Source organism: Trachurus trachurus (genome assembly GCF_905171665.1).
Source record: "Trachurus trachurus genome assembly, chromosome: 18".
NCBI classification, from domain to species: Eukaryota; Metazoa; Chordata; class Actinopteri; order Carangiformes; family Carangidae; genus Trachurus; species Trachurus trachurus.
This window is the reverse complement of record NC_139909.1, coordinates 22,647,677-22,672,508: the sequence shown is the minus strand read 5'-3', so window position 1 is coordinate 22,672,508 and position 24,832 is coordinate 22,647,677. Positions and strand designations below refer to the sequence as shown.

The window sequence follows — 24,832 nt, the reverse complement described above, 5'->3', positions numbered from 1 at the left end:
TCTTTGTATGACTGAATTATTCTGCATAAGACCCTGACTAATACTCATAGTAATGCTGCATTAAAACAAAGTAGGCTAAATAAAAAATGATAATGCATACGTAGTCCAAGAAAAAAAAAGTGGAAAAGTCAGGGGGCAGGGGCCCACTTTAGTATTCTTTAAGGGGGCCCAGAATTCCTAGCACCGGCCCTGGGAGAAGGAGGCGGAGGAGCGGGGACGCTGTTATGTATGGACCAGAGTGCAGCGTGCACGGCGGCTTTTAGCGATGTGCAATAAACCCCCGCTTGGGAAATTACAATGATCCCTTTAATCTTTTTTTTTTTTTTGTAATGGTGGAGCTATGTAAGACACAAATTTGGCTCGTCCAGCAGCACGGCCTGAGAATACAGGCAGAAAGAGGAGCCTGGTCCTGGTAAGTGGCTCTGGGAGGAGGAGTCTCTGTGACTGATGGTCTCTGGGTCCTGTCCAGTGAAACCAGAAGCCTTATACGTCCTATAAATAGCTCTCATCGATCCTCCTCCCCCCCTGCGCTCAGCTTGGATGTGGATAAACTTAGACAGAAAGGTGGGGGGGGCTCTAATTGAAGGAGAATAAATGGTTCTGTGGATGGAGAGATGGTTCCTCAGCTGAGAACGGCTGCTCTGGCAGATCCACAGACGATAAGATGGGATCTGCCGGTTTCCTCTGTTCCTTATGAAATTTCCTATTTGGGGGCCGTATCAATAGATCGATAACAACGACGAGACATTATGTGACGTTACTGAATACGTACGGGACAGGGTGTGGCTGGAGGAAAACGATGTACTGGAGCAGACAGCGGGAGGACGACCGACAGCCAATTAGATTACAGGGTGAGGCCGGAGAGAGACACGGGGGGGGGGGGGGGGGGGGGAAGCGTGACACGCAGAGGACAAAATGCCACTTCAACCTGATTAGGCTCATCCAGATTGCGCACACACACACATACGCACACATATACACACGCCTCAACCCTTTTCAGTCAATGTCAAGATATGTGTGTCATGTTCCGTTCTTACATTAAGTTAATTAGATCGCTCTATGTTGTGAATTCCTCCAAGTGACCGGATGTGTTACTGCTGTTGTGCATGTGTGTGTGTGTGTGTGCTCAGTCCCTTGTGATGGATGTTTATGTTTCCATGGTGCTGATGAACAGTCCCATGATGGGTTATGAGATAATGAGGATGCTCTGACAGCACAGAGCAACAGAGAAACTCTCTCATTCATAGATGCATCTGAACAGCGTGTGAACTAAGAGTAAACCATGACCATACACTGTAACTGTAAACAATCGGAGCAACATTAAAGTGCCCCTAAAGAGGCATTTTAAAATTTGTAAAAATGCTCTGCTATGACTATTTTTTGATTAAAATTGCTTTCCCACAAAAAAGTTGTTTAAAAAAGCTCCCAAACAGGCTAAAAACAGGTCTACTATTTCTCCCTCATTGAAAAATCCAGATTCTATGAATATTCATGAGTATGCAAATTAAATTTGAAAAATTTAATCCAGTTTTTTCAGACTCTGGTTTTGAAACTGCATTTTCAAGTCTAAAATGCTCAGTTATGACGTGGATTAGCAATTTTGCTCCTGAAATGCCTTGGAGCATCACAGTGTTTGCGTAAGTTGTGTACGCCTTCTTTGATCTCCTGTATTTGTGTGTCTCAGGACACGGCGTCGCTGTGCTCGCAGAGGGGAGGCATCATGAAGCAGGGCTGGCTGCAGAAAGCCAACATCAACAGCAGCCTGTCTGTCTCCATGAGGGTGAGTCACCACTGACCTGCTGGCTGTTATTCACGCAACAGGACAGAAACAAATGCAGAAACGGCAACAACACGCAGGCTTTGGGAAACACTTCTGAATATTTGAATCCGTCATCCTCTGTGTCACTCTATCACTTGTATCGTATTACCAATAATGCTGCACTAAACAGAGCATCATTTCCATCCTATTAAAGCAGTGAATGGGCTTAAGTAGTAGAACAAATCAAACTAAATGCCATAAAAGTAACAATAAATGCAATGAAAACAGTGTAAATATAGACTGAGGAAAGAAGCATGGATGTAAATGATACCTAGTGGGAGATCAATGATGTCCACAATCACATTAACAGTGTAACATCACTTTATAGCAATAACAGGTGTGTTTGGAAGCCACATTTCATGCATCTCTCTCTGACTAATGAGCTGTTCAAAGCTGTTAAAGGTCCCTTATTGTGTTAAGTGAGATTACCATGTGCTCTTTGATATAGGCTACATAAAGCAAAGCTAAAGCAGATCAAAGTTCATATTAGTACTGTGAAAGAATCAAAGCATCAGGCCACAGAGCCTGCACACAGCCTGTATTCAGAAACTGAGCCTTAAAACAAGTCATCAGGATTTCTGTGACTTTGTGATGTCACAAAAAAAACAGTCACTGCCCTCAGCCATGCCTTTAGCCCAGTGGTTCCCAACCTTTTTTGGCTCTTGACCCTATTTTGACATCACAAATTTCTGGCGACCCCAGTCAAGATGCGCCAGCTCAGATATTTTTTATAATGCTGCATTTTATTTGAACTCGATTTATATTTGACAAAGTGAAAGTATGGAATACAGTTTTTTAAGATTGGGTGTGGTGTTTTTAATCATAATTAAAAAAAAAGAATAGTTATTGGTTAAAAAAAAATAATAGTAAGTAATTTTTATCAATTACAAGACATTCAGGCGACCCCATTTGAATTCCAGGAGACCCCATGTGGGGTCCCGACCCCAAGGTTGAAAAACACTGCTTTAGCCTTTCCTAGTTTAGCCCACCATCTGAGTTGTAGGGTTTGTTTTTTCTGACTGTTTAACTGAAATTGGCTATATTTTGATTTGATCACTCAGACAACAGTGAACCAATCAGAAGAGACTCTCTTCTGATTGGCTCACTGACCTGTTTTTGCTACAGAACCATAGAGAGTTCATTTAAGATGTTTTTTGGTTCTTAAAACCACAAATATATCTTCTTAGGGATCAGAGAAAGTGGCCTTTTTATATCAGAATCTCCCTGACTTCCTCTGCTCTGCAGGTGTTCAAAAGGAGGTACTTCTACCTGTCCCAGCTCCCTGACGGCTCCTACATCCTCAACTCCTACAAGGATGAGAAGAACTGCAAGGACACCAAAGGCTCCATATACCTGGACTCCTGCATAGACGTCATCCAGGTACGCTGGGGTCGCTCTGTCGAAATCAACTCTTTGAAGCACCGCCGACTCTGATCCCTCACTTCTTGGCATTAACTCCCACCCTCGTGAAAGTCAGCGTGTTTTCCCGGCCTCCACACGCTCCGGGCGCTTTTAGCTGCTTTAATTGAAGAGAATTACTGCATTCCGTTGACTTGGGCAGAGAAGTCTGATTGGAGCAGATCATGAGGAGTTGTTGCTGCTGCTGCTGGCTCATGGCACAGGCTGGTACCTCACTCATGTCTGTGCTGAGTGACTGCTGAGCCTGCCAGGAAGCTTTCAGGCTGATGAACACCCTCAGGAAATGAATGGGCAGAGTGAGGGGACTCATTCTGGCTCATAGGTTTGATATGAATGCTCGTGTTTGACGTGCAAACCAGGTTTTGCACCTGTGCTAACTCAATACCGACTGAGTTACTGTGTACTGCGGCTCCCTATTGTGTCAGAATTCAGTTCAATTTTATGATAATGAGGTTTAAATCCCCACATGATCTGACTCTGGTTTATATTACAGATTTTTTTTTTTTTTAATCCTTGTTCTGCCCTTCACATCCCTCTGGTTTGAAAAACAAAGACTTCACTCTGTTGCTTCTGAAAGCTTTTTAAAAACTCACTTGTACAGAGTTGGAGGAGCATTTTAAAAACATTTTCACAATTTTCTTTGATGACTTTTTTCAATGTCTTGTTACTTATACACATATACTGTATAATGTATATGATATAGACAGGTAGAAATAGTTTGTTCATCCCAGGCTGTGAAATTATTGAATATGTATGTATGTATAGTATGATATATATATGATACACATGCACATACATTTACATATACCACCACTTCCTAGCCACTTCCTGGCGGCAAACATACACATACATACACATATGCATATACACACATATACACATACACATATACATATACATATACACGTACGCATACACATATACACACATACACATACACATATACACATATATGCACACATACACATATACATATACATATACACAAACACACATACATATACACACATACACATACACATACACATACACATACACATACACATACACATACACATACACATACACACACACACATACACATATACATATGTGACCAATGTTGTCTGCCCTGAGTGGGTTTCGACACACCTACAGATTCAAACACACATTCACACTCATTTACATAGGGTTAGGGTTAACAAACCCTGCGGTGAATCTCCCATAGCACTAATAAGGGATGATCTCATCTTTTGCCATTTTACTTGAGGTAAGGTAAAAAATGAAAATAACTCAAAGTGAAATAATTATCACCTCCACCAGAGTCCGAAGATGCGCCGTAATGGCTTTGAACTGAAGATGCAAGACCGCTATAGCCACTTCCTGGCAGCAGACAGCGAGGCAGAGATGGAGGAGTGGGTGGTCACTCTGAAACAGGCTCTGCAGAGCAGCAGCGAGGCCGGCCAGGACAGGAGGAACGGTGCTGAGTCCCTGGACTGCGCCCTGGGTGAGTTATACTGAATCACACCTCCATATGAAAACAAACAGCACATACCCAGATCCCCTTTCAGTCGATGTGTAATTTACAGTCTTATTGAAAAGTTTCTATACAGCCAGTTAACTTTGATGATAATAATAATAATAGTAGCGTGTTTGAACTGTGAGGTTAGAGTAATCCCTCTCCCTGGCTAAAACTCCCCCGAGGAGGCTGGGCCCCCGTGTTATGACACTTTAATTGCTTCCATATTACAAGATGCAAAGGCAATAAAAAGGCTTAACACTACACCTACAGTTGGTGTCAGTGGGGAAGCAGAAGTGATAGATTTACACATCAACTGTAAATCAACCATGCAGATACGAGTAAATCAGAGCTCAGGAGTCTGGCTACAGTTCATTCGTTAGTTTCAAGCCTGTGTTTCTGGAGGGGGCAGTTATTTTAAGAGTTTTGGATGAGTGCCAGCAGCTTTATGCAGTTTGTGTGTAACATAACATTTGGAAATTCCAGTGAAACCCAATAGGTCCAGTGTGGCCACAAATCTCAAAGATGCTGATGAGATGCTCCATCCATCCGGAAAGACGGTCAGGGCATTTGGGGTTTCGCTCAGTCCGTCATGTGTCACCTGGGAGACAGCAGAATAGTGAATGGCCTCTTTTTAATTTGGCCACTAGACTGAAAGATATTAGTTTGGAAAGAAAAAAAAAGACTGGCAGACAGACACAAGGGAGGCCATTAGGGGGTTCTGGTTGAGCTGAACTTTATTGAGCCTCATTTGTAATGAGCTATTTGTTAACAGACTGGATCAGACACAGCTCCAGCACTCGAGACTTCAGACTATAGATATTCCTGGTCAAATACTACTCCAACACAATAGATAATAGGTTCTATCTACATTCACAGAACCTAATGACTCAACAAACTACTAGAGCCTGTAGAATAAAGATCTTGCACAGCCTGTAGACATGTCCAAAAAAAGACCGTTGAATCAGCAGAAGGAGCTGTTGTTGTTTATGTATTTCTATATTTAAGGCAGTGATGGAGGAAAACATACAATATTTGCCTTTTAAAGGGAAACTATACAAGATTTCTACCCTAATTAAACAGCTTTGGAGTAATTGTGATGGTTAAGTGACCTGTTGCTTGGCCGAAAACCAACCTTGCAAGATCAGCGCCTCCGACCCGGTGTCTCAGATCTCGTCTCGGCAGAAACATGGACTGACCAAAACAGCGACAAAGCAACTTGCATTGTTCCCCTTTAAGATCAAGATCAAAATCAAGATACTTTATTAATCCATAAAGGAAATGATCATGTCACAGCAGCAGCATTCATACAGACACAAAAGGAAACAGCAACCATTAGATACAACCATTAGCCCAAATAAAACTGATTTAAATAAATAAAAACACTAATTAGGATAAGAACAACTTATTGCACACTATTGATCATTAAAAAGTCTTATGGCTGCAAGCAGAAAAGATTTTCTGTACCTCTCTGTCTTACATCTTGTGTGGGTTAAGAGCAGTATAATAAAATAGAGACGCTCAAATCCATACTTAAGTGCAGTATAGTCAGGTACAAATATGACTTGACCCTAAACAAATTCTAACAAAAGGTTTCTCAATTGTTTTTTATAGTATTAGATGTCCTTAATAACATACTAAAAGTTTACCAAAATTTGACCACTAGAAAGGTGTCATTTTCAAGATGGCGTCCAAGATGGATAGGAAGCCTGAGGAGACACCACAGGTGAATAGGGTAAAATTTTTAACTAACAGATATCACCATGAAACTTCCCAAGTTTATCACTTACATTAAGACAAATATTTTTTGTATTACAAGTTTTGTCAAATTGTATGTTTAAATATGTAAATTAGGCAATATCTCATTAAATATGCGCTAATTTGCATATCCGAAATCTGAACAATGGATAAAAGCCACTTTCAAAATTCTTGTTTTATTTTGTTGACATACTAGAGTCAGAAGTTTTTACAGAGGGGATTTTGGATATCTGTCTTTATCACTCTGTAAATGAGAAAATACTGTCACCAGCCCTAAAAATTCAAGTTGGTCGTGTTTTTAGGAGTAAAATGTTGTATAAATCAGGCTATGAATGATATATCAACAATCCCCTCTGTAAAAACCTTCAGAATATAGAAAGGGATCAAACTGGAAGGTTTGGTGTCTGTAAGTGCTGCTGAAGTGGAGATTTCGGGCTCTTATACAACATTTTACTCCTAAAAACACGACGATATTTGAATTTTTAGGGCTATAGTATTTTCTCATTTACAGAGTGATAAAGAGAGATATCCAAAATCCCCTCTGTAAAAACTTCTGCCTCTAGTATGTCAACAAAATAAAACAAGAATTTTGAAAGTGGCTTTTATCCATTGTTCAGATTTCGGATATGCAAATTAGCACATATTTAATGAGATATTGCCTAATTTACATATTTAAACATACAATTTGACAAAACTTGTAATACAAAAAATATTTGTCTTAATGTAAGTGATAAACTTGGGAAGTTTCATGGTGATATCTGTTAGTTAAAAATTTTACCCTATTCACCTGTGGTGTCTCCTCAGGCTTCCTATCCATCTTGGACGCCATCTTGAAAATAACACCTTTCTAGTGGTCAAATTTTGGTAAACTTTTAGTATGTTATTAAGGACATCTAATACTATAAAAAACAGCTGAGAAACCTTTTGTTAGAATTTTTTTAGGGTTAGGTGGTTTTTTTTCATATATGTACCCGCCTAGTACAGTGTTGTCTACCTCTGCTTCTAATATCTTTATTCACATGTGATCACTGTCCTGTCCAATCAGATGACGACACTACCAGCCAAGGTAAAGGTGAGAGCCTGCTGGAGAGTCTGGGGAGGAGCTTACACCCTGAGCTTATGAAGGTATGAAGGATTCATTGAGTCATTTACATGTAGGATGTTTTTTTTTATTTTATGTTATTGACATTTTAAAGGGATACGCCAAAAAATTTTTTTTACGTGTCTTGCCTCACTCCCGAGTCCATGACAAGCAGATAGACACCATCCTTTCGACTGTGCATGCAGTAACAAGGGAGATATGGGCAGAGCTGGCGCACCGCTAATTAGCTTAGCTCAAACGCTGGAAGTGCATATTAGCCTGCCTCCTACCCGAGCCGAAATCAGCAGTCAGTTGATTTCATTTTAGCTCTAAACTCTGTAAATATATCACTTTATCGTGTGTCGTTAATTTAAATACCAGCTGTTAACAATTTTGTTCGGACGAATTTGGCGCTACTCAAGCTAGCCGTTGTGACCAACGCACTTCTGGTTACTTTCACAAAATAAAACACCTGTTGCCCTTTACATGCAGAAAACCATGACGATAGAATTTGTGCTTTTACTTTGAAATAGGAAGTTAACCTACGGTACCCTCGATGTAGCTAGCTTGAACCAAAATAAACCGTCTTTGCTTGAACCCTCCGTTTTGACCGATCTCGTCCCGTTACCGGCATTTTACCGCTCAAGATGCCTTACCGGAGAGTTTTGTCAGCTCTGAGACGAAGATCGGCCCGCCGGTTTCCACTTAGAGTTGCTGAAGAGTTTCTCTGATGACTTTAGGTAGAGGCAGGCTAACACTACCTATGCACTTCCAGCGTTTGAGCTAAGCTAATTAGCGGTGCGCCAGCTCTGCCCGTATCTCCCTTGTTACTGCACGCACAGTCGAAAGGATGGTGTCTATCTGCTTGTCAGAGGCAAGACACGAAAAAAAAAATGTTGGCGTATCCCTTTAACTCCATTTGTGGTGGACAGCTTTATCAATGTCATTATTATTCATTTGGAGGATGTATTGACTTTTGTTGCATATACACAGTCACATTTCATGTGTTCAGAATCACTGAGCTGATGGAGGAGCAGCTCTTTTGTTGGACTCCCCGTGTTTGAGTCAGTTTTTCTAAGCAGAGAACAGAACAGCAGCGTCTATCCCAATAGATTTAATATGTCTACAAACCCAGAGCTACACACGGACAACAAAGCCCTCTGTGCTGCTGTGCTGCTGTTTCACTGTTTGCTCTGGGCCACTCCAGCGCTGCACCCCACCCCCTCCTCTCCTCTCCCCCACTCTAAAAGATCACTAGCAGTTTGTCTGCAGGCAGGACACAGTGAGAAGCAGAAACAAGGGGAGGAGAAGTGGGGAAGGAGATGGATTAGAGCTCTTAACTGCGACCTGGGGGTTTGATTTGTTCATCTCCATTAGATGCCCTCCTTTCCTTCTTCTGTCTGGCTCTGTACCATCGCTTGTCTCTCCATCTCTACGCTCCTGTCTGCGTCTGTGTTTGGGTTGGTTGAAATGCTGGCAGGCAACTCAGAGAACAGTCTCTATTGTGCCATTATAGAATGAGCAACCTTTTGTTTTGAAACCACTGTTTTATTTAAAATTGGTGCTGATGCAGACATTAACATCTGGATGAGGATAAAAAAATACGGTTACATTTTGAAAAAGAAACTGCATCACATTATTTTAATATTAAAACAGATGAGATGCTAGTGTATGGAGTAAAATGATAAAATGTCCTGTATTTGACACTTTTTATTTCAGGGGTTGATATCCATAAGAAGATATATTTGTGTATTATATATGAATGAATGAATGAATCAGTCAATCAATCAATGAATTAATTTTTTGTGTCATGCCACAGCAATTTAAAAACTACCTATAAAAACTATAAAAATTACCTGCCACACAAGTGCAACTCATAAATAAACAACTTAAGATTGTTTTCAATACTCATCTGTACAGTATATCGCTCTTAGTCTCATTGCCCAGAACTTTTCAAGAAATAAAGAAAATGCAAATATTTTCAACTGAAAAAGATGTTTTAGCTTCTCAGCATTGTCTAACCACACACATTTGTTATTTGGATCTACCTTACTATATTTGTTTTGTACCAGAAATCATATTAATGTAGTAATGAGAATGAAGAGAGAGTCTGAGCCTCCTTTAATTGTCTGATTGACTGTTTTCTGAGTGATCACATTGGAATATGGAAGATTAATAGGCAAACACTCAGAGAAACCAAATCCTTTGAGGGCGGAGCTTTGAGCATGGCAAATGTGACATCACAAAGATACACAAGTCCTGATGGCTCATTTTAGGCTCAGTTTCTGAAAACAGCCTGGTTTCATTTCTCTGTCAAATGAGGCCTTGATACTTTCAGAGTATTAATATAGAACCAAGACCTGCATTTTAACCAAACAAGACATGGACGATACATTTTATACAATATGCGACCTTTAAGTTGATCTATTCAATATGTTTTATTGTACTTAGATTCCTCTGTTGTCTATGTCTCCACAGTACGCCAGGGAGACAGACCAGTTCAATAAGATCAACAGGAACGACGGCAGACAGAAGCTGTTCTCTCTGGATCCCGAGACCCAGGTAAAGCTGGTCCCTCTTTGGACACTCTGTTGTTCATGATTTATTTATTTCAGTATCGATTCAGACTATTTGATCTCTCCTCTCCTTTCCACCATTTACACCGTTTCCTTCTCCCTCGCCGTCTTCCTCTTTTCTTCTTGCCCTCACTACCTTTTCTCCAACGGATCAATCTTCTCCTTGTTTTATCTCCTCCTCCTACTCTCTCCTGTCTCATATCCAGAGGCTGGACTTCTCAGGCATCGAGCCAGATGTGAAACCGTTTGAGGAGCGTTTTGGCCGACGCATCGTTGTCAGCTGCCACGACCTGACCTTCAGTCTGCAGGGCTGCGTCAGCGAGAAGGGTGACGGCGTCCTCACCAATGTATGTCATTACCTCCCTTACAAAACCTAACTCTAAAACCTGTCACAGCTGAAACGTGTCATCTAGGTCAATGCCAGAGCTTGAAGACTAACTGTGCTTCCAATATGATCTTTAAAACCAAACCCTGCACAGAATCTATAAAGGATAAAGATTCTGTTCCACTGAAACACCACCAAACACAACTTTCCTTTTCACACCTCAGATCTTCCGCTCCCCCTCGCCCCTCTGCTGCTGTGCCGTCCCAGATAATAAACCTTCATAATTCATGTTGGCCTGTCTGGAAGCAGTTTTCAGCAACATGGCCAACAGAGGATAACATGAACATGAATCCATATTGTTGGTACATGGTCTCATTTTTGGTCATGGTTAAATCAGTTTGACCTCAGCGTTATGCAAGAGTCGTCTGATTAATGAGGATGTGTGTGTGTGTGTGAGCTCCTGAAAGCTTGAGGCGGCAGCTGAGAGTGTGTGTGAGTTCAGTCTTTGTCGATGTGTGTTGCTTGTAGTCATAAAACATTGAGTTAGGCCTCCCCCCCGACTTCTCCCCGCTGTTCGCTGGTGCATTAGAGGAGCTGGTAGGATTGAACTGACTCATATTTGTGGCTTGGAAGCAGCACTCTCTCTCTCTCTACCCCTCCCTCCCTTTATTCCTTCCCTCTCTCGCCCTCCACAGTCTCAGATAGGTTTAATGTTTATTGGATCAAGGGAGGTTTGTCCATCATGCAGCAACCATTCATCCTGGCATAAGTGCACAGTCATTCTAAAAAACTGTGTGGGCTGTGGTGCAGCGGAGCCAACTCTCAAACCAGGGCTGGACTAATACGCTTTAATACCAACATCTAAACATTTCACTGTCAGATAAAAGTTTCTAAAAATGTACAAAAGCCACAATTTCTTGTTTATGCACAGCAGATCAAAACTCAGAGTTGCAATTCAAAGCTTTTGTACAGCTTTGATATCGACAGTGTTGTATTGGAGTTTTTCATGCATCTCTAGTCTGTGACTATTGGTTTGAATTTCTGCTGCATGTTATTTACACATTTATGGATATAAATCATCTAAAACAATCCAATCCAATCCAATCCACTTTATTTATATAGCACATTTTAAAAAACAAGTGCTGCACAACAAATACAAACCAGTAAAATAAAGAAAGTTAAAGTTAAAATACAGTAAATTAAAAGCATATAAAAGCACTAAGAAAAACACAAGATCAAATAAAAAACTAAGAAATAAAGAAATACAATAAAAGAGAGACACACACAACTCTCATTCTATATTAAAAGCCAAGGAGTAAAAATGAATATTAAAACAAGATAATGCATCTAATCATTAGTTATTTTTCCATAATATCTAAATGAAACCCTCTGAGGTCGGTGCCATCTCATACGATGACGGATGTTGTTTTACTCTTCCACATCTATCTCCTGAACGCTGAATGATAGCAACATAATCCTTTTTTTATTGAAAGCGGGACACTTCAGCCTTCACAAAGATTCCACTAGCTCACCCAGGAGACTCCTGCCCCATCACAGGATGGGCCAAAGTCCTATAGGAGACCTGTGAGCCTTCACACGATGTGTCAAAGAGTGTTGTTATCGGAAAATCAGCCGTAAATGCAATAAATACTGCGTCGATTACAGTTTACACATTTTACTCCAGCTAAGACCAAGACATGAGATCATATCATATGGAAGGAGAAAGTTTGTTCACTGCAGGAAACAAGACAAAAAAGTCTGTGCACCAAATGGAAATGTCATGTTTTCATGCCAGACGACTAGGGCAGTTTTGTAAATGATGGAAATAATATATTTTGTATCATAGTTAGAGCCTGTATTCTTTTTCCCCTAATCTCCAATACCTCAAACAACAGGTATATAGTGTCTAAAAAGAAATCTATCATAATTTTCTGTGTGTTTTCAATAAATGTGAGATTTATTTTCCGTTTTTTATTTTCCCTTCTTTTTCTGATCATATAGCTTTTTAGACATCCATATGACCCCACTACAGAATGAATATTCTGAAAGCCCAGGCTGGATGTTAGTTACTTGATGGGCTGAGGTTTAACAAGTATTAAAACACAAGGAGACCAGATGAGAGTCTGAAGGGTTAAGACTAACCAACCCTAATCAACCTCTCACTAAGCTGGAAGAATTGATTGTAAGATCTTCCTGTTAAAGCTACATAAGATAAGGGATTAAGCCAAGCAAAGTGTGTAATGTGATTATATGGTGAACTAATGCTGAGGTGTGTGCGGCCTTTAACCATCGCTCCGTTTAACCCACAGGTGGAACCCTTCTTCATCAGCCTGGCTCTCTTCGACGTCTCCAAGAGCTGCAAGATCTCGGCCGACTTCCACATCGACCTCAACCCGCCCTGCGTCAGGGAGATGCTGACCGACGCCTCGGGCCAGCTCTCCCCTTCATCGGACTCGGATGGCAGCGGAGGAGGGGGAGGAGGAGGAGGAGGAGGAGGAGGAGGAGGGGTGATGGTGAACGGAGACTCAGGGAAGGGGAACGGCCTGCCTGTTCTTCAGAGGGTGTCGGAGGCTCTGCTGCGCTTCCCCACACAGGTAGGAACTTGATCGCAGTGAAACAGATGTGTGATTGAGGAAGTGACTGATCTGAGTCAGTCATGTAGTGACTGGGTGTGAAACCTGAATCACTTTATTGTTCATATGGAGAGAAACAAAACAGTCCAGGAAACATGTTTAGAAATCAGTGTCTTCAGATTTTTGGTTTGGTTTAGTTTAGTTGCATCTCTGGGATCAGTTTACTTTAGTTTTATGACGTTCACTTACAAACATTCGTCACATGCACGCTGGAGGTTCGGCTGATTGTTAATTTTTTAGAGCTCTGGTGTTCATGGCAATTAGACCACATGAAAACTAAGCTGAGAACTGAGCATTAGTTCAGTCTGTGGTTTGCTCTTTTGTTTTGTTTTGCTCAGGTCTTTGTGCTAAACATAATGAATTGTTAGCAGTTGGATATCAATGACTTTGTGTTCTTACTTCTGACAGACCAGCCAAATAAAGTGATAATAAAAAGTGAAGCAGCTCAAGGTTTAAAGCTTTAAAACGACAAAAACAGATCAAGCAGTGAATACAACAAAGATAAATAATGAACCAATAGCAGATGTGCAGCAACAAAAGAATTCAATTCAATTCAATTCAAATGCCTCCAAGTGGCAATTTTCTTTTATAATTATTTTTTTTATCTATATCATTCACACATTATACACCTACTGTACTAAGACACACACTCACATGCATACATATACTGACATTTGTACTACAATACTCAGAATAATGATAATAATGAAGCTGATAGTGATATGACAAAAAAAGTGAGTCCTAATAGATAGATAAATGTATAATAATAATAATAATAATAATAGTAGTAGAAAAGTGTAGATATTAAAAACACAAAGAAACTGAAGAAGAAACTGTTCACACAGAGAAAACCAAAAAGAAAAGCAATAAATGAAAGTGTAAAACAAAACCTGTAATATTATGAATATGTTTAATAAAACAACTAGCTGTATGGGAGGTAATTAATGCATAAAACTGCTGTGTGTGTAGTGTATGGGTGCATGATTGGCATATGATGTATATTAACATGGATAAAGAGCAGCAGAGTCTAACACACAAAGGTGAATGTGGTGTCACTGTGTGAGTGTGTGTGCTACAGAGGTGATGGGTGCATGACAGGAAGTATTTCAGTGTGGTTCAAAGGGTTCACTGACAGGAAACACGCCTGTGTCCTCACACGTCCTCTGAAACAGAGCCACTGACGCGAAACAAACAAGTGAACGCACCATAAGTAGAAACACTAGGAGGGTTTGTGACGGTCTCATCAGCATCATCTGTGGATCACTGTTCACCTCTCTAAGCCTCCTCAGGTTGTGTTGGCTGTAGCTCAGAGGAGGCAGACTGCTGAACCGCCGCTGATGTCTGTGACACCCCGTCAGTGCTGACCAGGAGTTTGCTACAAGAGATAAATGATCGCTGGATGGATTCCACGCTGATGACTCACCTCTTTACCCAAATACACAAAAACTCCTTTTCTCTTTTTAATCAAAGTGCTGTGCTTTGCATCTTCCCATGGTTTATACTACTTCCAGATGGAGAGTGTGTCTCCAGAAAACGCTTGGTCCATGTCCAGCCTTTAAAGACTTTGAGAGGATCCTTATGAGACCTCGGTTTCGCTCGTTCGTGTAGCATTTGCAAGTGATTTTGGATCCGCGTGGTCTGCCAGATTCCTGGTGCACGCTCGCTGATGTAAGCATCACACCCTGAGTTTACTCAGGGAAGAATCATCACCACGTGTCAGTCTTTCTTGCTCTGGACCTTGTTTTAATACCTGCAGGGGGGCTGTTAGAGCTGCACACCTCTGGCTGCTTCATGTGAAGTGGTCACTCAGCAAGACTAAGGCCATTCACAGTGATGAATGGACTTTGAGTGCAGCATTCACACAGTGATACAACCTACCAGGGCCGACCGATTAATCCTTTTCTTCGTCATAGCAATACGAACATGCACAATATCTATTATTCTATTCAGTGTTTGAGGATGCCTATTAAACCAGAAAGACTCAGGAACTGTTTGGTTAATACAGTGGGGATAATAAGTATGTGATCCCCTGCTGATTTTTAAAGTTTGCTCCCCCACAGAGAAAAGGGGCGGTCTACAGTTTTTATAGTAAATTAATTTTAACAGAGATAGACAGAATATTAAAAAAAAGTCCCGAATTAATTAATTCCACAAATTATTTTCCAGTGAAATGAGGACAAAAATCAGCAGGGGATCAAATACTGTATGCACCCTTTAATATTTGCTTATTTATCACGAGTCATAAGGTCATTTCACATTTTTCTCCTATCATGCACTTACAGCGTCATTCCACTGCACACACACATTCACACCAATGAGACATCAGGAGCTGTTTGTGGTTCAGTATCTCGTCTAATGACACTGGGAATCGAACCAGCGCTGGAACCTTCTGATTGGGAGCCAGTGGCCAGAATGAAAAGTGAACTTACACATGAGAAGAGAAGAAGAAGAGAGTTAGATGTTCAGAGAAGGAATGTTTTTTATTTATTTTTTTTATTTTTTTATTGAAACAGAATTTATTTGACAAGAAGAAAGAAATGCAGATATAGAGAAAAGAGCATTTGCACCAACTCCAAGTTTCCATATGTTCCCATAATGGACTTTATGTGCCAGCTGACATCTGTGGAAGTCCTTCACCAGCAGAACACACATAGCACATACACATAAACACATGCATGTAAACATAGCAGGCTCTACCTCTGTGATTAGTGTGCTATTATAGCTGGGCAGACCACAGTTTAATTTAGGTGCACTGGGTGTGGTCCAAGGACGGGCCTCCACTTGTTACATCAGTCTGCTACATCAGCAGCAGCAGCCTGGTGGCCACAGCCTCCGCTCCGCTCCATTACATAACGCACAAATCTAATACAGTTCTATGAGTAATACAGAGTGTCACAGATAAAGGAGCAGTGACACTACTTCCTAGGATTTAGGAGCGTTTTTTTTCCTTTTCCACAACATGTGTAAAATATACGGTGATGAGTGGCAAGGAACAAATCATGCTGTCAGAGAGTGGAAGCAGAAGCAGCTGTGTGTGGCTGTGTTAAACTTGTGGAGATGTGTGAATGAGGGCTTGGATGTGTGTGTGTGAGAGTCTCTGACTGGCACCATGCTTCTCTTCTAAGATGTGTATTAATGCAGTCTGCGATGGCGACGTCTCTTTTGATTTAAAGCTGCTGGGATGGCGCAACCGCTCCCCGGGTATAGCAGCTCCTCTCAGCTTCATTACTTCAGCTGAAACTTTTATGATTTCCAAAATAACTCGCTCCCCGCCTCCTGCCTCCAGTTTATTCTGTCTGTCTGTCTGTGCACTTATTAATATACGCAGCATGGACGCTGAACGTCATTTCTGTCCCCTCCAGACTGTTTATGTGAACTGACACGAGGAGCTAAAAGACGGACCCATCTCAGCGGACCAAAAATAGACGTGAGCCTCGTGTGGTTTTCCTGTATAACCTCAGCTAACAGCAGCAGCTTCCTTTGCACTTGCTTGGTAGAGAAGCAGCAGATGAAATTAAGAGTCAAGACGACATTTGAAGTATTTATTGGAGTTGCCAGAAGTGGTTTCTCCTCACATCCAAGTGATCGTCTCTCCTTTTTCCAAAATCCCTTCAAGGGAGGGGTAACACCAGTGGTTCCCAACCCTTTTTGGCTCGTGACCCCATTTTCACATCACAAAATTTCTCGCGGTCATGTGCAGTCACGTTAACGCGGCCGTCAATCAAGATGCACCAGCTCAGATATTTTTATACGCTGCATTTTATTTGAACTCGATTTATATTTGAGAAAGTGAAAGTAGAGAATACAGTTGTTTAACCCTTAGAACTCAGAGCATTTAGGCTGCTTTCTTACATTACTATGTTAAAATGTATAGGGGCTATAAGAATGTGCAGCACAGAGTGTCTTATATAATTATTTTTAGCACAACCTATGCAATCTGATGAGATTATTATTTTTTCATTTTCACCAATTATATAAACACCTAAGCAAAAAGTACTCAAAATTTGTAAAATTGATTTGAATTTTCTTTTATTTAGCATTATATCACAACATTATTGAAAGCTTGAAATTGTAAAAACGGTTATACTGACAATAGAAACTTGAACAAATATATTATAAGTGTAAAAACCATAAAAACCATAAATAACTCATTCAATTTCCAGGCAGATTTTTATGTCAAGGCATGCCATTCCACCAAAAAAAAAGAAAAACATCCTGTTCAGCATCTCGGGATATCACATTAAAATGTTATTAATATTGTATGTGGTGTTTTTAATCATACATTTAAAAAGAATAATAATTAGTTTAAAAAATATTTCACATAAGTATTTTTTTAATCAATTACTCGACATTTCAGACGACCCCATTTGAATTCCAGGCGACCCCACATGGGGTCCCGACCCCAAGGTTGAAAAACACTGGGTTACACAGTCTGATAAATCAAATTACAGCAGCACATCTTGTCGAACACTAAATTGTCACGTTCCTGCACTATTAAACTTCCTGTCTCCGCCTCTGCCTGCGTCTTCCAGGGGATCTTCTCTGTAACCAACCCTCATGCAGATATCTTCCTGGTGGCCCGCGTGGAGAAGGTGCTGCAGAACGGCATCACCCACTGCGCCGAGCCGTACATCAAGACGTCAGACATCAACAAGGTCTGTTTTTTTTGTGTTTTTTTTGCCTCATTTAAATATTGCATGATGAAACACATGCACGTGATTGAGTGTTTTTATTCGTGTCTTCTCCCACGTCCCTGCAGACCGCTCAGAAGGTTCTCAAAGCTGCCAAGCAGACATGCCAACGCCTGGGCCAGTACAGGATGCCATTCGCCTGGGCCGCCAAGTAAGATGAGGATAAATATTACCCAGTAATGAATCTGTTTGGATTCACATTTGGAACAGGGATCATACGACTGCACTGAGCAGCATGATGAGATAGTAACAAATATATATATATGTATGAACGTCACTCACATCTTTCCAAAACGTGTGGAAAACATCATCACAATGTAACCGAGTGGGAAAAGGTCCAAAAGGCCTTATGTCACATGGGTAGAGTAGACCAAGTGGAGGTCTACTTTCTGATCAAACCCATCAGTTCAAAAACTTCATAAATCAACATCTTCAAATATTTGGGAAACCACAAATGAAAAGAGTTTAGTAAATAGATAAGAAGTGGATCAATCTGAGTTATATTAGTAATATAATATAACCTTTGCAGAGAAATGCACATTACATAATCTACATTACCTAGCCTTGAAGGTAAATATGTTAAGGGCTAGGGTAATTATAATATTGTAGAGGGCCAAATTGGAAAGTATTGTTTAGCGGAATTTTTGTGTTAATATAAGTCTTAAATAGTTATATCTTCTGACAGAAATCACTTACATAGAGTGTTTGGTCTGAAACACGGGTCTGTCAGTCACTCTGCTCTGCTGTAAGCCGAGGAGAAAACTTTCTTTGTATCCTACAACCTTTATCCAATGAGGAGAGAGAACGGCATAAAGGGGCGGTCCTCTCTGTGTGTGCAGCCAAGGGATGTGCGTGAATGTGGTGACGTAGGGACGAGGACCAATAGATCCATGACGAGGGCGGGGACTGCTAACTCCATCTGCTGACAGGAAGTTAGCCAAAACCACCGGATCGCTTACTTCTGCTTTAATAACACAGACTAGTTTCTGGTTTTCTCTTATAATAGATATTTCGATATGATGATGATGATGATTCATTTCCATTTTTGTTTCCTGAGAGTAATGTTTCTCTTCTGTATTAACTCTATGTTAACTTGATAAGATGAGCTGTTTTGTGTTGTGATGTGTGTGAAGAAACAAAAAGAAAAGAAAGAGAGAAAGAAAGAAACTCCTGATCTCTATCAGAGCAGGAACGTCCCTCACTATCTTCATGAGTGTCTTGAAGACACCTCACACTGACATGTCCAACAACTAGTCTGTTTCCTGGCACTTTTACTATATGACTTTTACCATTAGGTTGGATTAGCATCTACCTAAGGAGTAAATGTAATTAATTATTGAGCAATATCATAGATATGAAGATCAGGGCTCTGCACTGTCAACTAATGTGGTAGTGATGCAGCACATTACAGTAGATATCATACAGTAATTATTAAAACAGACTAACTGCACTGATTCTATCCATTTGAAAAAGACAGGGCTGCATTACTTTTGTCTTAATATAAAAAAGTGACGATCTTAATGTTTAGTTTAACTCTGGTTAAGAAGCTTGATGCTGTGTTGTGTAACCATGTGTGTGTGTGTCTCCAGGCAAGTGTTCAAAGATGCTCAGGGCAGCCTGGACATGGACGGGAAGTTCTCTCCTCTGTATCGCCAGGACAGCAGCAAGATCTCCACCGATGACATCATCAAACTGCTGGCTGACATCAGGAAGTGAGTCAACACACCTCCTGTGCTATTTCAGACGGTGCCTAGTTACTGAAAACGCACAAGCGCATACAGGTCTTTGCATGACACTGCACCACTGTTGTGCAATTTTGTACTTAGATCAAAGAGGGTGTCTAAAATATTCATAACATTTAGTAACTTTAGAAATGCCTTCTGTTCAGACTTGATCACATCTCCTTCCTGTTTTCAATCTTTTTCTCGTCAGACCCGAGAAGAGCAAACTTCAGACCATCCCGGGGCAGCTCAACGTCACCATCGAGTGTGTCCCGCCTGACTTCTCAAGTATGTTGTCACCTCTATACACTCCACTTAACTCTGTCTAGCACACACTGTTGTCATTGTTGCCATCTTATCTTATCTAACACTGCAAGTTATTGAAGGAGCTGTCACATGTCCTCATGTTTCTTTGGGAAGAAATAGGAACATTTGGATTATAAAACTATCAAACTACTGAACTATTTGATAGATAACTACTAACACTTGCTGTGAATAGTTTTCTGAAAGGATAAGGACACATTTAGCTGCACTCACTTAACAGCTGTAAGTAAACTATCTTCCTGTGATGTATTGTGCATCATCAGGTTCAACTTCAACAGGTAATTTCATGACTTTTCCCAAACAAATGTACCAAAACACATCACTTTCTAATTCCATGGTTGGAAAGGGACAGGGAGAAGGTACATCTTATATTACCTGCCCATCACTCAATACATAATTGTACTGATATAATCTGTCAGTCACTGAGCAAAAGTCTTAGATCAAAATTAACAAACAGAAACATATTACAAAGATTCAATCTGACACTTCCGCACAAATAAAGAGCGTATGTGAGCCATTCACTTGTGTCTGATTACACTGAAGCTGCTAATCCTATCTAGTGAGACATGTCAGAACCAAAGGGGAGAAAGGCTTGAAATTCATCATCACCAGGATTATGATCAAACAACCCTCAAGACCAAAGCAGGAACAATAAATCCCTGTCCCTAGAGTGCAAACAATACAACATGGAAGTGTTTTGGTGTAACCAAATAGAGGATGTGTGTGTTTCAGAAGGTGCATCAAAGACAAAATGACAGCTGTCCTGCAAGGAAGCAGTTACAGGGATAGTTCAATAAATTGGCCCATTGCCATAATCCCTATAGTTTTAGGAGTAGGTTTGTTACCTTTATTTGTCGGTGCAAGCTATTTTTAGAACGGCAGAGCAGAGCTGCGATTTGCACAGAGCTACACTACGGAGGCTAATGGGATTTCTTGGTTTCCCTCATCGGACTCATCAAATACACAATCCAACAACTCCAAAATGCTCTCATGGACAAGTTGTGACCTGCACATTCACCACACTATGAGATAATAACGGAACGTTACGAGACAGAGTTGTTTTCGAGGCAAATACAGAGTCTGCTTGCTGAAAAACTGCCCCTGATAGGAACGCGCATCAGCAGTTTTGCATGAATTTACCTCGAAAACAACTCTGTCTCGTAACGTTCCATTATTATCTCATAGCATGGTGAATGTGCAGGTCACAACTTGTCCTCCAGAGTGTTTTGGAGTTGTTGGATTGTGTATTTGATGAGTTCAATGAGGGAAACCAAGAAATCCCATTAGCCTCCATAGTGTAGCTCTGAGCAGCTCGTGGCTCTGCTCCGCCGTTCTAAAAATAGCTTGCACCGTCAATTAAAAGTAACGAACCTACTCCTATGACTAAAGGGATTCAAGCAATGGGCCAATTTGCCAAAATGTTGAACTATCCCTTTAACATAATTGTAAATAAGATGTAACTGTAGCTCACAAATCTTTGTACATTTAATCTGCAGAGTCTCAGCTGCTTTTGTAATCAATAGAAATATATCAAGTTCAGACCGACAAAAGCATTTGGGATGTTTGTTTGCGTTGAGCTCAGAGGTAATGACCCAGAGTTGGCTCCGTGGTGAGAAACAGGAAGTCAGCAGGGGAGGTTTGGTTCCCTAACTGGTGCGCTCTGTCCATCCCCAGATACGGTGACTTCCTCCTACATCCCCGTCAAGCCCTTCGAGGACGGCTGTGAGCGCGTGTCCGTGGAGGTGGAGGAGTTCCTCCCTGAGGAGGCCAAGTACAACTACCCCTTCACCACCTACAAGAACCAGCTCTACGTCTACCCGCTGCAGCTCAAGTACGACAACCAGAAGACCTTCACCAAGGTGCGTGGCTCACTGATCTCACTCATCACCCCTCCGCTGTCTGCATCGACTGAGACTGACGTGATGTTTCCTCCAAAACAGGCCAGAAACATCGCAGTGTGCATCCAGTTCAGAGATTCAGACGAGGACGGTGCGGCCTCTTTGAAGGTGAGTTGTATGTCAGTGGTTCACATGTTTTAATTTGGGATTTGGAAACCAGAATCAGAATCAGAAAGGCTTTATTAACCCTCTGTGGGAAATTGTTAAATTCACAGGTCAGTTGTTTTAAGGGTCGTCTCGTTTCTGAGTTAATACCCTCAAGGCTAATTTCTGCTTCCTCCAACAATTCCTCCACAATTAGCAGCTCTAAATTGCCTGCAGTGTGATGAATGGTTATGATAGACTGGTAACCTTCTGTTGTGTGTGTCCTGTCTTTGTCCACTGTCTGCGGGGATTTGCCCCAGCCCCAAAATAAATGAAAATTAATAGATAACAGTTTTTTTTTAGGAATAGGGTTCAAACTTTTATTCCCATCATCATTCATCAAGTTTATCTCCAGTCCAGATGTCTCATAATCTCATCGGATGCTAATAGTTAGCAACTAGCTGGTGATGAAGTTTTCAGTCAGAGGTTATAAATTACTATTCCTCTAACGCTAATGTTTAGTAGCATCCTACCATATCAGTGTCAGTGTATTATGTCAGTGTTGTGTTGACAGGTTTTTGCATGTTACAAATGAACAATAGACTCACACAATGTAAAACTAATTTTTAAGAAATGGAAAGAAAATGGCATAGAAAATTAAGAAAATGAAAACACAAAATTAAAAAGCAAAACCACTACATAACGAGATATAAAATAAATCTAGAAATCATGAGATTAAATTAGAAAAAAAAGGAATACTCTGAGATGACTGTGCTGTCCATCAGTCTGGATGTAGGTGACCTAAATATAAAGGTTTTGAGCAAAAAGCACCTTTATTTTGAAAGATTTTAGGAGGATGAAATTCAATATACACATATATGCATGTAGATTTTTGACAACATTGGTCCAAATGCTCTGTGCAGAGAACAAAGACAATGAAACAAACATCAGTATGTATAGTCATAGTCATTTTAATAATTCAATAGTTTTGCAATAAAAAGATGGGCAACCTGAATGAGGAATCAGAGACAACACTGCAAGCTCAGGATAATAAGCAATGCATGCACATTTACACAACATACAGCAAAAACATAGTATAGAATAGATTAAGTTCATAGTGATCAAAATAAATAAAGTGCAGGATCTAAAGAGGGGTAGATGTTCAGGAAGATGAGACTGTCGTGCGTTTAACAAGAGCCTGGTGCAAATGTCTCAGAAACAATAAGACTGTTGTGAAAAGTTGTGGAATGTCCCAAGTGAGATCTGATCAGAAGCAGAAGCCTCAAACATGATGAATTCACTCTTTTTATTGCTTTTTCACCAAGTGGAAGTCAGCGTGTGCAGCTGAGGGGCCTGAGAAGGAGAGAGGAAACGCTCCCAGAAGCTGGTTATTATAGCTGGCAAGAAGAGATAATGAACGGTCACTGTTTTTTTGTTTTTTTTCTACTTCTTCCTCTCCATTTCTCTGTGGCCACACGTTTCGAATATTTGTGGGTGGAAAGAGTCATCAAAGTGCCGGAGGATTTGTTTTCCTTTTCACTTTTCCAGAAGGAGGGAGGAAACCAGAAATGCTTTAGACTTCAACCGCCAAAACATTTACACATGATGCTCCCGACTGAGACGGACCAGACGGACAGATACTGTAGATAGATTGCGGTGCAGTCGTGCATGTCATATCTCAGACACACACACACACACATACAGGATGCTGTGGAGTATGGAACAATGCTTGAAGTACGATGAGGCAGAAAGTTGTTTACAAATAACCAGCGAGAGCCAGCAGCACACCTCCGAGGAGATTTAATCAGAGGCAGCGGAAGCTCGGGGGCGGTCTGGGTTTCACTCAGATCTGACTGAGGAAATTCCTTTGAGGCTTTCTGCAAAGTGGGATGTGAAGATGTGTGCTGCCTTCAAACTGTTATCTTAAAGAGATAGTTCAATATTTTGGCAAATCCACCTAGTGCCATAATCCCTCTAGTCATAGCAGTAGGTTCATTACCTTTTATTTTCGGTGCATGTTGTTTTGAGATCTGCGGGGCAGAGACGTGAGCTGCTCAGTGAACACAATGGAGGTGAATGGTGCAGGTCCCCTGTCCCTCATCAAACTCATCAAATACACAATCCAACAACTCCAAAACACTCTGGTGGACAAGTTGTGACCTGCACAACTATGAAATAATCATGTATGTAACATTACGACACATGAAGCAAATATTCAACTACTTACGCTATTTTGAAATCACTCCACCCAGCAGCCATGTCTGGAATGTAGTTCCGGCTGCGCATTTGCCTCGAAAACAACTCTGTCTTGTGATGTTACATGATTATTTCATAGTGTGGTGAATGTGCAGGTCACAACTTCACCATAAGAGTGTTTTGGAGTTGTTGGATTGTGTATTTGATGAGTTTTGAGGGACAGGGGACTTGTACCATTCACCTCCATTGTGTTCACTGAGCAGCTCACGTCTCTGCCCCGCAGATCTCAGAACAACATGCACCTATAATTAAAGGTAATGAACAGACCTATATAACAATAGAGATTATGGCAAAAGGCGAATTTGCCAAAATGTTGAACTATCCCTTTAAGTTATCAAACCTGTTATCATTTTTTCATGAGCTATCCTGAAATTTTAATAGTGATGGAGATCGACCAGTGAAACCAGTAGAGAAAAAAAAAACAGATCTCAGGCCTGTGTGGCACCGTACAGTACATGTATGAACAGGACGACTTGGAGAGATAAGGTCTCCCCCGGCTACGCCTCAGCCCTCATCCTGAGTCAGGTAATCAAGACTCCCATCAGCCCTCCACTCACCGCTGCAGTGGGAAGGGAGGGGGCTCCCGGAAGTGTTGTTTTTATTTCCATCGGGGTAGGTGCACCACCACCTGCGGCCCCGCTCCACATTATAATCTGCAACAACAGATGTGTGTAAAACCCCCACCTCCACCTCTATCTCCGCCTTCCTCCCAGTCTGAGTCGAGCCTCTCCCATCCTCCAGGTTCGTCC

At 41.0% G+C, this 24,832-nt stretch overlaps 1 protein-coding gene across 2 annotated transcripts in view; it reads left to right on the top strand.

Moving 5' to 3' along the window:
• The window catches only part of dock11 (dedicator of cytokinesis 11), a 105,514-nt gene that overhangs the window by 15,136 nt on the left and 65,546 nt on the right, over positions 1-24,832 (top strand). For both annotated transcript variants that reach the window (XM_083992695.1, XM_083992694.1), the window contains exons 6-18: positions 1,685-1,780; positions 3,065-3,199; positions 4,541-4,724; positions 7,540-7,619; positions 10,054-10,137; positions 10,358-10,498; positions 12,786-13,070; positions 17,642-17,764; positions 17,869-17,951; positions 19,390-19,512; positions 19,733-19,809; positions 21,520-21,704; positions 21,786-21,851. In XM_083992695.1, coding sequence (XP_083848821.1) covers positions 1,685-1,780; positions 3,065-3,199; positions 4,541-4,724; positions 7,540-7,619; positions 10,054-10,137; positions 10,358-10,498; positions 12,786-13,070; positions 17,642-17,764; positions 17,869-17,951; positions 19,390-19,512; positions 19,733-19,809; positions 21,520-21,704; positions 21,786-21,851 — 1,662 coding nt within the window. The remainder of the gene's footprint in view (positions 1-1,684; positions 1,781-3,064; positions 3,200-4,540; positions 4,725-7,539; positions 7,620-10,053; positions 10,138-10,357; positions 10,499-12,785; positions 13,071-17,641; positions 17,765-17,868; positions 17,952-19,389; positions 19,513-19,732; positions 19,810-21,519; positions 21,705-21,785; positions 21,852-24,832) is intronic.